General features: G+C 38.9%; 1 protein-coding gene across 6 annotated transcripts in view; it reads right to left on the bottom strand.

Moving 5' to 3' along the window:
* ANK3 (ankyrin 3) overlaps nt 1-13,880 on the bottom strand; it is a 336,335-nt gene that overhangs the window by 85,912 nt on the left and 236,543 nt on the right. For all 6 annotated transcript variants that reach the window (XM_032595132.1, XM_030334419.1, XM_030334420.1 and 3 more), the window contains one exon: nt 12,699-12,801. In XM_032595132.1, coding sequence (XP_032451023.1) covers nt 12,699-12,801 — 103 coding nt within the window. The remainder of the gene's footprint in view (nt 1-12,698; nt 12,802-13,880) is intronic.

Here is a 13,880-nt window from a genome sequence, read left to right as displayed (position 1 = left end):
CCCCCCAAATATATTTCTCATTAACTCTGTAAGGAAACTATTGGAAGATGTATTCCATCAAAGTGAAGGATTCAACCAAGAAGGGGAAAGATATAGGGTCTAATATAAGAACATAGAGAATTTTCATGGTGACAGTGAAGGAAGACCCAGGAGGACATCTATGCAGTGGAACTACAAGGAACTTGACAAGTAAGAAAGCTCACAGAGAGATGAAATTTATAGAACACCTAATGAATGTGATCATATTGAGAGGAGATTGGCATAACTGGGAGGAACTGGTGGACTGGACCAGTGATATGTAGAGAGAACACCAAGCAAATGCAAAAAACTCCAGGGAAAGCAAAATATTGTGCCAAAAAGAAAATTCAATCAATACATTTCACATCTGTGGAAAGCATTTACATAGGCATAATAGAAGCACTAAATGCTGGCATAACCAAAGTAAAATACAACTGTTTGGGGGAAAGTAAGGGGATGGAAAGTGTGCATGGTGGGAGAGAAGAGGTATTTAAAAAGTAACAACTTCATCTTCCATTTTGGGAAGTGAATAAATAATTCCTGAAATGGGTGAAAACCAACAAGAAGCCACATATACATTTTAGACACATGAAAGCACATGATAAGAGCTATCAAAAGGTACGCTAAGCAGTTGTGTCTGGAGAGGAGAAATTGGAGGCTGAAGGTATATATGTGAATTCTTTTCTTTTTTCCTAATGAGTACGTCTTATAAAATGACATGGCTTTTTATTTGTTTGTATAACTTCAATAATAAAACATAAATTTAAAAACTTACAGTGAATTACAAAGATTTTTTTTTAAAATGCTGAAATCAAATTGGGATAGAATTAGAGTCAACAATAGCAAGGTCCTAACACTTCAGAAGCAACACATCACTTCAGAAAGTTCCTAAATGGATTAACCAAAGATTATGTGTTAGTGTTAGTCCAGCCTTATTCACCAATTTTACTGACTTCTGGAGACTCCAACCAACTAACCTTCAGAATAGGGCAAATATTAGTATAAAGTTGGTGGTGATACTCACTTTAATTTTTAGCACAGTATCAATCCTACATTTGGGGCCTTGAGGTCACTTTTCACAAAGGATCCATTTTTTTTTAAGTTCTAACAAATAAGTAATATCACTCCTCCTTGGTAATTACAGTAAATTATTTACCTTTGGAACTCTTAGAAACATTCACTGGCAACATTAATTATTGAAACAATGAATTATACCATGCAAGGAGGTATCACTGCCATCATGTACTATTTATGGAGGCAGGAGTGTGCCAGCACACTGGGGTCCCAGGTCCCTGTCAGTCCTTCCTGACTCCTTTACCTTTGCCACACAATGAAACTTTGTCAGCATACAAATGAACAAATGTAATATGAGCAAATGTACTTGTTCAAAATGATGAGCTGTATGTTCCCAATATTTGTCCCAACTTTTTTTTTCCCCAAAGAGGTTTGCTTACATTTATGAGCAGACCTATCAATTTTAATAACCTAAACACAAACATGTTCTTCCCACACCATATCCCTTTAAACACAAAATAAGGCAATTTAACTGAACCTATATTTTTTGGCCTTTCCTTATCTTTATTTATCGAAAGCCCTTTTGGAGATGCCCCAACATGACTTGATGGCTTTATGGTCCTTGGTGAATTTCTTAACTTTTCCCAGTCTCAGTTTCCTTTGAAATTTTCAAATTGAGAGTTGCTTGCTGTGGAGATTCAATAAAAATGTACATCAAGGGGCGGCTGGGTGGCTCAGTCAGTTGAGTGTCTTGACTCTTGATCTCATCTCAGGTCATTATCCCAGAGTCATGGAATTGAGCCCCATGTCAGGCTCTTTGCACTGAGCATGGAGCCTGCTTAGGATTCTTCCCCCCGCCCCCCCCGTCTCTCTCTCCCTTTCCCTCTCTGCCCCTCCCCCACTCACACATGCTCACATACATGTATGAGATGCTCTTTCTCTCATAAAAAAACAAAATAAAAAATTTAAAAAATCTGGCACCAAGGCCAGTGTTGGCATGGAGTCATATTAATGTTTCTTTATAAGTATAGTAATTTCTACTTTTCTTTTTTTTGTATTCCATTATTTTAATTTTATTCCTTGTTTTTGTACAATAAAATCCATAATTTGCATAAGGCATGTGTTTTAATAACAGCACTGTTATTTTTTAACTTTTTAAGTTTCTTATTAATTTTTTGTATTTTATTTTAATATAATTTATTGTCAAATTGGTTTCCATACAACACCCTGTGCTCATTCCAACAAGTGCCCTCCTCAATGCCCATCACTCACTTTCCCCTCTCTCCTACCCTCCATCAACCCTCAGTTTGTTCTACTGCATTTCTGCTTTTCAAAGGACTTTCATTTATACTAGCTCATTTGTTAAAATACAGTAATCGGGGAAACAGCAAAAACAACAACGTTCCAGTGCCAGCGCCAGTCCTTTACAGTTACATACACAGCATGCTTATATCAAATCAATGGAGCCCGTTCAGTTAGAAGAATGCATCTTGTAAATGTGTAGGACTTACTTGTTGACTCAAAAATGCTTAATGTTAACAAGAGCAATACCAACACTTACTGTGTGTCAACTCAATGTCAAGGACTGTCCTAGGCCTTTACATTCATGTATCCTTTGAATTTCAGAACCTCGTAGCCCTAGGAGTAGTATTATACCCATTTCACAGGGTACAGAACTGAGGAAACTGAAGTTCAGAGAGAAACTTCAAAAATGTGACAACATAAAATCAACACCCAGCACTGGGTAGCTTTAGTTAGTAGAACACTGTGTTAAGGAAAAATTCACACTGACTTAATAAGACGTTTTACTCCCACATCGAAAATGATATGAATAAGCACATCAGTTTTCATCTTGGAAATGATGTCAAGGGCCCTATTAAAATCAAAATGCACGTTATTCAATAGAGTCCAAAGCCTGACTAATGATGATATCACAGCCTCCATGAGCTTAATACTTTCCAAAAATAGCTTCTCACTAGCCCTATTCATCAGAGGAAAGAAAAGAGCAAGTATGCACTGGCCTTACAAGAGGACATGCCCAAATGCCCAGGTCTGGAAATTAATGTCCAGGCTTGGAAGCAAAGAGGCAGGGAGCAAGAAAATATATGCAAGGAAAAGAAAGAATAACCAAGTAAGTTCAATATTAGATAATTCTCCAGGCTGCCAACTGTCAAAGCCCAGTGTGGGATGACAACAGTGAAGATCCTTCACTGCCAGCTCTGCTGCCCCTGGGAGGCAGCAGAAGGTAGTCCTGTAGGTTAACTGGTGGCCTTGACATGCTATTGTTCACATAACCAGGTAGACCTCACAATATCAGGTCACATGCAAAACGCAGTGCAGCTAATCTGAAAAACTGTAAACACAGTGTAATTAAGAAACACCCGGATGACAGCACCAGACTAGGAGCCCATGGAAGGAAAGGCTTACAAGAACAATTTTACCCCATGACCACAAACTAGACAGGACCAGGACAGAGGAACCCATGTGGGTGTCAGTTCCCTTTGACCAAGAGTACATGACTTGGGTTTGACTTTGGCTACTTCATGTCACAGCCCAGTGAATGACAAGTTGATCACCTCACTGAACCTCCATTTCTGCATTGGGCAACTGGTAGATAAGATTAACTGTGAGAATGGAATGGCTGAAGTATTGTGAAAGTGATTTGAAAATTTTAAATTGCTATGCAAACAAAAACACAGATAATAATAATCCTAAACTTCCCAGAATTTTTATAAGTGAAGATAATTAATTTCTTAAATTGATGACATTATAGCCTTCTATGAGCTTTTGAGATAGCATATGCCTTACCAGATGAAGCAGCCTGCTGGATTAACAAATAGTGGTGTTTGGGCTGTGACAAATACCTGCGTAAATGTTGACTCTCCCCGTGGTGAACATGCTTTGACAGGTGTGCCATATTTGGCGTATGAGAGTGGCAGCCCAGTGGTCAGCAACAGAATGGGTCCAAACAGCCAACGGACCTAAATTCTATTCTCAGGTCTATCACCTCGTGTCACTTGAAGTGAAACTGAGCAAGTGAAATACTGCTGTCAGCTCCAGCTTCTTTGTCTGTATGTAGTAATGATAGTATCTAGTCCATAGGAAGCTGAAAGCATGACATGAAATGATCCATCGTGGATCCATGTTGTGGCAGGTACCACAATAAGTATTATAAGTATTGTAATCTACAGCAAACTGAATGAAATGGCAAACTGCTATGGGTCTGTATAGACACCCAGTGCAACTAGTTGGAAATATTCTTTTAACAAATGGATTCCATCTTTAGAGACAAAAAGTCTAATCTATAGTAACTGAGAATAGAATGGTGGCTACCAGAGGCTCAGGGATGGAGGAAGAGGGGGGATATTGATTAAAGCATACAAATTTGCAGTTATAAGTTTAGTAAGTTCTGGGAGCCTAATATATAGCATGGCAACTAGCTAATAATAATATATTATATTCTTAAAATTTGTTAAGAGAGTAGATCTCAACTACACACAAAAAGATGGTAACTATCAAAGTGATGGATATGTTAATTAGCTTGATTATGGAAATTATTTTACAAATATATCAAAACATCATGTTGTACACCTTTAAAAAATGGATTCTATAAAGGAAAACCTGATTTAATCAGAGAATAAAATGAAAACTAAAGGTTGACTAAAGCAGGTCTTTTTTTCCCCCAAAATATTTCTTTTCTTAAAGTCAACTATTGCTACACCTAAGATTTTATTTATTTATTTATTTATTTATTTATTTATTTATTTATTTTTAACGTTTATTTATTTTTGAGACAGAGAGAGACAGAGCATGAACGGGGGAGGGTCAGAGAGAGGGAGACACAGAATCTGAAACAGGCTCCAGGCTCTGAGCTGTCAGCACAGAGCCCGACACGGGGCTTGAACTCACCGACCGCGAGATCATGACCTGAGCCGAAGTCGGCTGCTTAACCGACTGAGCCACCCAGGCGCCCCCTAAGATTTATTTTATACTAAAATACAAACCATAGAATCTGAGCTCTTTGGAACTTCCAAATCTGATTGGTTTCAAAATAATTTAGCTGTCAATTTCCACAAAAGAAGGTGAATCAAGGTCAGCATGGAAGGTGTTAACACATCAACATCTAGTTCAAGATGTCTAAACTAACTGTACCACCTTAAGTAAGTCACAACACCAACCTGTCTGCCTTAACACAAAATGTGTAATCTTGCTGACCAATCTGTGAGAGGTGTTGAATGGATCACCTGAGAAATGCTGGCAAAGCACTCTGAAGAGAAAAAGCAGCATATTAAATGTCACTAGTCAAAGGTGTTTATCTTCCAGGAGACTATCTCTAGCAAATCTTTAATCCCAGGCTGGCTACCTTCTGCCACCATGCACATTTCTGAAAGCCCCTTAGAATTACCTTCACAACCAGAAACAGGAAGACCAGTCTGCTGATGTGGGGGCAGGGGAGGTGCAGGAGGAGAACGGAGTGAGAGGTAGAGAAGGAAAAACTGGGTATTAGCATAAACAGCTTTTGGGATTAGGTGTTCTTCTTTTCTATTACTGAGATAATTGCCTAGGTCTTGAAGTGACAGACGTGCAATTTCTTCTGAAGAACCTTCCAATTCACTTATGACTTGCTAATATATCAAGTAGTACATAACATTTATACGACTAAATATACATGAAATTGTCCTTAGCCTAGAAAAAGACCAAGTCTAACCCAGAGGATCTGGAGTGAGTACTGGGCTGAGATAAATGAGAGAGTTACAGGGAGAGTGGTGGAAATGATGACAGCTACTTCCAGGTATGGGGAGGCTAGAACAGGGCCTCTAACTGTGACTACGGAAGGACTTCACAGCTCCCGTTCAAACAGCCAATGCAACCATTCGCACACTACTGTAGTTAAACCTTCTAACTACACTACTGTAGTTAAACCTTCACTATTAGAAACCTGCCACTCATCCCCTTAGACATAAACCATGTGGGCAAATCTGGTATGAGAGAAGGCTGCAAAATGAAAGCAACCTCCTAAACGAGGGCCAGGGCCACACAGCTGCTCTGTATCTCTCTCTTCACAGACGTGCTGCCTCTAGATCAACAGAATTGAAAGTAAATGGAAGGCCCTCATTCCTCAGTGATCAATTAGCAAAGAATGTTTTTCTAAAAGTTTTTGCTTTAGAACACCTAAGTTTATAGCTATGCTCTTAAAAAAATCAACTGTTCTAGAGAGAAAGCAGAAAACAATAGAATCTCAAGTTTGAATGGCACTTTAAGATGCTGGAAGACTTTCTATGTTGCCCTTGACATGTGGTTGTTTATGTCAGGTTTGATCGCCACAATACAAGCATATTAGTGAGGACCAAACCCCCAATTAAACTGGCTTAAGATGCTCCCAGCCCCCGAGGGATGGGAGGAAATTGCGATTAATTCACTGGTTTATGTAGCAGGAAAGTCTGGGAAGGACTAACTTCAGGCAATGGCTGAATCCAGCCATGGCTCAAAACATGGTAGGAACTGCTTGTCTTCATGCTCCATCCTTAGCAGCTTTGGGTTGACATCATCTTTATAGCTTAGCAACCCCCAAAAACTAAAGAAAGTCTCAACTTGGAGTCTCATTAGACTTGCCTAGATTTTATACTTTAACCTAAAGTAATCACTGTAATCCAGGAAAAAGAATGCTCTGAATGGCCAGATTGGGGCCCATCCTTAGAGAGGAAGTGATTTCTGACCCTTGTAAAGATCCATTGAGAAATGGATGGGGGAAGAGGTTTGACCATCAGATCCTGTCTCCCACCTATGAAAATGGAATGGGTGTACATAGGCAAAAACAATTCATATCCCTAAGTGATTCCTGCTCTTCTATTTTTGAATAACTACCAGAAATTCGTACTGTATTAAATGTTTCTGCCTGCTGTATACATGCATCTCTTGGTCTTACAAATACTTCTAGGGTCATTCAAAGGAACTATAATTAATTGGTTAGCCTGCAAAACATTTTAGACCGCTATCATGCCTTCTACCTCATATCTATGTGATGGTCAAGTACTGCCATTCCTTTAATGATGCTTTATATGCCATAATTTTTAGCATAATAATTGTCTCCATAATTTTTATAACTTGCTTCTGAATAAGTTGTCAGTTCCCTTTAAGTCACATTAAATAAGGATTTGTTATTAGAATTAAGAATTTGTTATTAGAATAAAGAACACATGTCTGGGGGCGCCTGGGTGGCTCAGTCGGTTAAGCATCTGAATTCAGCCCAGGTCATGATCTCATGGTTTGTGAGCTGGAGCCCCGCGCTGGGCTCTGTGCTGACAGCTCAGAGCCTGGAGCCTGCTTCAGATTCTGTGTCTCCCTCTCTCTTTGCCCATTCCCTGCTCACATACTGTCTCTCTCTTTCTCAAAAATAAATAAACATTAAAAAGAAAATTTTATAAAAAAGAACACATGTCTGATTATAATCTTTTCTGCTAAAAAATGGGTAAAGATGATGGTATCACATCCATGTTAAAAATACCAGCAAGTATGAGATCCTGGAGGACAGAGTATAAAGTCCTAGGGCTCTTTGATGGCTTCCTTCCAACACAGAGCAACACAGATGCACAGCCTCTAAGGAAGCAGCCTGGAGCCACATGGCCAGTGACTCTGCCATTTATCACCTGTGCCCCCTGGGGTGAGTTAGCTGACTGTGCCTCAGTTTCTTCACCTTTTTAATGGAGCCAAGAAATTATCTCAAATGTTTTTTTTTTGTGAAATATGAATGAGTTATTACTAGCAAAACACTTAGAATAGTGGCATATAGTAGGAGCTCAAAATGAACTGTTTTCACCATGATCCCCATAAGCATCACCACCATACCTCTTGACACAGCATCTACTAAATATTATGCCATTTATGCATGAGGACTGGCTGATATGGATCACACACAGCAATTCCATAAGCCATACCAGACAGTTGCTTTCAATAATTATGCCAGAAGAAATGAAAGAACCAGTCTATTGTATTCATCCTAGACAACTGGGCTTCAATCTGGAATCATCCCTTTTCTTATTACCTCCTATTTGGAAAAGAATGTTTCCAAGCACAGATGTTGTTCCAAAACAATCTGACACACACAAGTCAGAGCTTATAAAACAAATACATTAGATGTTGAATGATCAATATACAAAAAGATCCCAACCAGAGTTGCTTTAAATAAGTGATTCTTATGCAGAGATGCATCCCAGAATCACATGTGGAGCTTTAAAAAACACACGTGTCCAGGAACCCAGCCAGGAGACTCTGATTCTATAGGTATCTTCTTTCCAAAGAGCTACTGTGATTCCAATGTGTGCCCCGATTAAGAATTCTAGTAATCTTGGGGTGCCTGGGTGGCTCAGTCCGTCAAGCATCTGACTCTTGGTTTCAGCTCCAGTCATGATCTCACCGTCCATGGGTTCAAGCCCCACATTGAGCTCTGTGCTGACAGTGCAGAACCTGCCTGGGATCCTCTCTCTCCCTCTCTCTCTGCCCCTTCCCTTCTCACGCATGCACTCTCTCTCTCTCTCTTTCTCAAATAAATAAACTTGAGAAAAAAAAGAATTCTACTAATCTCTACACCCAGCAAGGGGCTCGAACTCACAACCTCAAGCTCAAGAGTCACATGCTTTTGCCAAGAGTCACATGCTTTTCTGACTGAGCCACCCAGATGCTCCTTCTCCTAATTAGGAATTCTGACTAGGAATCAGGGGCTTCAGCTCTCGGTGCACTAAAAAATCCTATGCTAAGCCCCTTCTAGCCACTGAGCAATCACATTTTTTAAAGTTTTTATTCTAATTCGTTTAACATACCGTGTTATATTAGTTTCAGGTGTATGATATAGTTATTCAATACTTCCATACATTACCCAATGCTCATCACCTGACAAGTGCACTCCTTAATCCCCATCACCTATTTAACCCATTCCCTCCACTGATAACCATCAGTTTGTTCTCTATAATTGAGAGTCTGTTTCCTTGTTTCTCTTTTTCTCTTTGTTTTGTTTCTTAAATCCCACATATGAGTGAAATCATATGATGAGCAATCATATTTTAAAAATTCTTTTTTTATATTTATTTATTTTGGGGGAGAGCACAATAGGGGAGAAGGACAAAAAATAAGGGGACAGAGGATCTGAGGTGGGCTCTGCACTGACAGGCTGACAGCAGCGAGCCCAATGTGGCGCTTGAACCCACCAACCATGAGATCATGACCCGAGCTGGTCAGACGCTCAACTGACTGAGACACCCAGGTGCCCTTAAAAATTCTTTAAGATGATTCCCATGAGCAGTCAGGGCTGAGAGTCACTGCTTTAAACAATAAAATCTTCTGACAAATGCAAGGCATGATTTATTTACATATATATTTTCTGAGGCATATCTACAGGTGACTCTTGATTGCAAGGTAAAGGGAAGGTAAAAGGACAGGGAGTTCATTTCATGGATAACCCAGTATCACAGTGGCAAAAGAGTCCACTCTTGATTATCTGGGGGAGAATTAAGTGGTTTACAAACTGATCATGATTCAGGCTCAGCAGGGCATGAGGACGGGCTCACTTCTCCCAACCCCCTTCCCAGCTCTGGCCTCCACACCTGCCTTCAACAGCACAGGTTCTTAGGAACACGCGAGTAGCAGGCCTGTGCTAATTATCCTGAATCTCAACTTTACTTTCACTGTGGTTAATGTGCAAACTCATTAATCAGCAGCACAATAATAAAGACGCAACTAACTATGCTTTGTATAGGTGAGGTCTACTCTTGTTGAAAACAAGCAACACATGGAGAGTTCATTTTTATTCATTTTCAACTTTATGTGTCCAAGCAACTTTAACTGGGCAATGATAGGGCAGTTTTAAATCTGACAGTAAGTCATGTGTCATTGCTTCCAGAATTCTAAATATTTCAGGCTTCTGGCATGCTTTCAGACATAATCAATACTGTGGAGAAACTCCATTTTGAAGTTAATAAATACAGATTTAAAGGCATGATGGATACAAACTAATAATGTTTGCCACTTAATTCTGATATAAAGTCTGTGCTTTATATTAAGCATCCTTCTAAAGTAAATGCTTCTCATTAGTCTTGCAAAGTACACCTAAACCCTTCCCTTTAGCCTCTCTTTGAGGAATTAGCTTCATCTCTCTCTATAATAAATGAGATACCAGACACTAAATAACTTAACACACCTCTTTCAGATTTTGTTTTCCCCTTTCCTCCAAGTTTGTATTTTGAAGGTATTCAAACAAATTAAGAAGTTGAAAAAACTATATAAGAAACACCATTTGCACTTCACCTAAATTCAACATTAACATTTTGCCATGTTTGCACTTGCATGAGCTCTCTCTCTCTCTCTACACATGTATTTTTCTTTTGGCTGAACCATTTGAAAATCAGTGGCTGACTCAATGATTACTTCATTGCTGAAAACTACAGCATGCATACCCCCAGAACAGAGACATTACCCTGTAAAGTTTCAATAATGTTGTCACTGTTAACAAAACTAACAATGATTTTCTAACAATACAGCGAGTACATTGTCAAATGTCCTCATTTGTCCCTAAAATGTCTTCATGTCATTCATACTTTTTTTTTTTTTTGAATCTCTGGTGATTTTATTATGAAGTTGTGTGGCCAGGAATAATGTATGTGTTCCACAAGGAACACCTGTCAGATCATGGGATTCTCTGTGGTCATTGGAGAAAGCAACTTCCTACCTCTGCAGTTATATCAACTTAAGATTTATTTGTAAAGGTTTCAAGATGTCCTAAGCTCTTCTTTCCCTTGACTAGTCTAGAGTTGTTTGTGACATCCACAGAGGTGCTTTTCAAACTGAAGCAGCAACAAACTCAACAAGAGAACATCAGCTTTACCTTTAAAGTTCTCTTTATCCTTTCTTTTCACAAATTTTTCATTCTGATTAAAGCTACCCTTTCCAGCCTCCCTGAGTAAGCAGGTGTTGGCAGTAGCTATGAGGTAATGGTGCGAAACCCCTCAGAAGCCTGTTCACCACCTGTAGCATGGCAATCATCTATATTTTAAGGTTGATGTGCAGATATGGAGAGGTAGTGTACCTGGCAGTGGGAGTAGTGGTGATGGTGGTAGTGATGGTGAGGTCATGGTGATGATGGGGGTGATGGTCCCAATTTCAGACCCTTGCCCCCAAGTAAATATACATTCAGAAATATAAACTGTCATTAGATTCAATCAAGCATTTAAGATTCCATTATAGAACTAGGCACATACTTTATATATGACCAAAGTGTTACTGATACCTAAGGAATCTCCTATCACATGCAATTTTGTAAGTTTTGTGGGTTTTCCTTAGTTATGGAGAATAACAGGCATTTCTACACTGGTGTTATAATATATCCACTAACGTCTCATTTCAATTGGGAACATGAAGAGATCAGAATCACCCAACCAGGATAATGACCACAGCCAACCAAGAGAGAGCACCTCAGAAAATCTCAACCAATACCTGCGCAATACCTTAACACCCAAGAGCTTAGCTCCATTATTTGAAACAAGTGCCTTCTTTAGTGCTAATACCCACTTAAACCATGACATGCTATTGCACCTATAATTATTCTACAAAGGCTGTTTGTGTCTGACAACACACTGAATGGCTACTGTATTCACCTCTGTAAAACCTGCTCACTAAGAATGTTCCAGAGAGTGTAAAGCAATAAAATATTAATTGCAGGTTCTTGTGAAATTCCATGTACATCTATACATCTGGAAGTCAGCATGTCCCAAACACATGGGAGTTCCTGAAATCTGACTACTGGCTACTTAAACCTCTATCTTGGTGATAATGTTACTATCACATATTTACCTGCTCCAATTTACCTACATTGTTCAGTGAATAAGTAAGTGTAGCATGATTTCATCAATTATTTACATTGCTTGAATATGATAAGCCACCTTCAAAATTAGTTTTATGGCCCATTGTTAGCTCATGACTTCACATTTAAAATCAAGTATTGTGTGTATCCAGAATAATGAATAACCCTGAGCCCATATGCAGCAGGATTGCACTGCTGGAACTTCCTGCGTTAAGCCAGTATCTATTCAACCACAATGATCAGAAAGAAGAAACTGTGTGAACACCAGCAGAGATTCTGGTAGAAAACAAAATACTGTCATATCTTGAGAAGGCCCATCACAGGCAGCTTTGAAGCTAAGGGATCAAAGACTTGACCAATCTCATCTTTAACTACTTGCTAAAAACAATTCTAGCAAATTCCAGCATGCACCCACAGTTTGTTTAGGAAAATCAAACACTCATGTGGATAATGTCAGCAACTTTAGCTACCAATTATTATTAACTCTCTTCAAAAAAACTGAAATAGATTTGATCTAGAAATGAGAAAGGTATCTGTGTCATTCTTAGGACCTTCTGAGTTCCTCTCTGTGGGCTTTTGGGGATTCACCTGCAGAAGACCAGGCTATTTCTGTGTATGGCACAACTGATTTCTTTCTCCCCTCCCCCCTCTTTTTTTACAATTGATTTTTTTTCCTTTTTCCCTGGCAGTACAAGAAGATTTACAAATGCAAAATCAAACATGCAGAGGTACAGATTTTGTCACGGAACAAAGAGCTCAATTCAATCACAACAATGAAAGTTCAACAATCCAACAATATTTTAAGGAGGATGCATACCTGCTCTTTGGATGGTACAAGGAGTTCTTCAATCATCATGCTGTCCCGCGCATAGGAGCTTCTGTTCAAGGTGTACGACCTATCCGAACTGAAGGAGCGGAGGCTGTTGTATTTACAGTTAACCATTCAAGAGTGGTGGATGATGATGAGATGAACAAAATAAAATTAATGCATGCAAGTTTGAAAACAGGCAAGATGGCTAAAAATATCAACAGAAGTTGTTCTTGAAAAGACATTATCAAAAATAAAATCCCTTAAATTTGAGGAAATCTCTTAAGCTTAAACAATTTCATGATCAGATTTTGTTTAAAATTAGGCTAAATGGTGTTAAATCTGTGACAATATGAAATGAATGAAAACTCTGGATGTTTCACTATGATAGTTGAATTAATAGGGTAACTGAGGGTAACTGAGAAGAACAAGATGACTATAGATAATTTGATAGTTTAAGAGATTTTCTATGGTAAGGCTTTATCTCAGAGTCTCCTTTATCTGTTTACCTTGTACTATTGAATGGAATTATGTCTGCTGCAAATGGGTCTGTTCATAAGTCTTTGGAAACTAGCTATGGGTTTGACCTATTAAGAGTTCTGGTTTATAGTTGTACTCATGGAAAACATCAAAAAGGAAATAGTATGACAAATATATCTTACGTGATCTTTGCCATCTTTCTCGCCTTGAAAAATTCAAATTTCATGTATGGTGATCTTGTCTTTCCACACTCTACTCTTTTCTTCCTTGTGCCTTCAATTGTTCTCCTTTCTAGCGTCTTTTAAATCCTCTATACAGCCCCTGACTTTCCCAGAGTGCAAGCCCCCTGATGTCCTGAAGTGCCTCTCATATACTGACCTCTAAACTAAAAACCAATATGGAGGGTTGCAGGGGGTGGCAGCAGAAGGGAGTGAAGATGGTTGAAACGTACGAACTTCCAGTTATAAAATAAGTCGGTCCTGGGAATACATACACATCATGGTGACTTAGTTAATAATACTGGATCAAGTATTTGAAAGCTGCTAAGAGAGTGACTATGTGTGGTGATGGATGTTAACTTGATTTATTATGGTCATCATTACTTTGTATACCTGAAACTAACATGTAATATGTCAATTACCTCTCACCTTAATAAAAAAAAAAAAGAGTAAGGGATGCTGGGAAGCTTGCACATATGCACATAGGACATGC

Source organism: Lynx canadensis, chromosome D2 (assembly GCF_007474595.2).
Source record: "Lynx canadensis isolate LIC74 chromosome D2, mLynCan4.pri.v2, whole genome shotgun sequence".
Taxonomy (NCBI): Eukaryota; Metazoa; Chordata; class Mammalia; order Carnivora; family Felidae; genus Lynx; species Lynx canadensis.
Note: the sequence above shows the minus strand (reverse complement) of the source record. Positions and strands in the feature narration are given on the sequence as shown.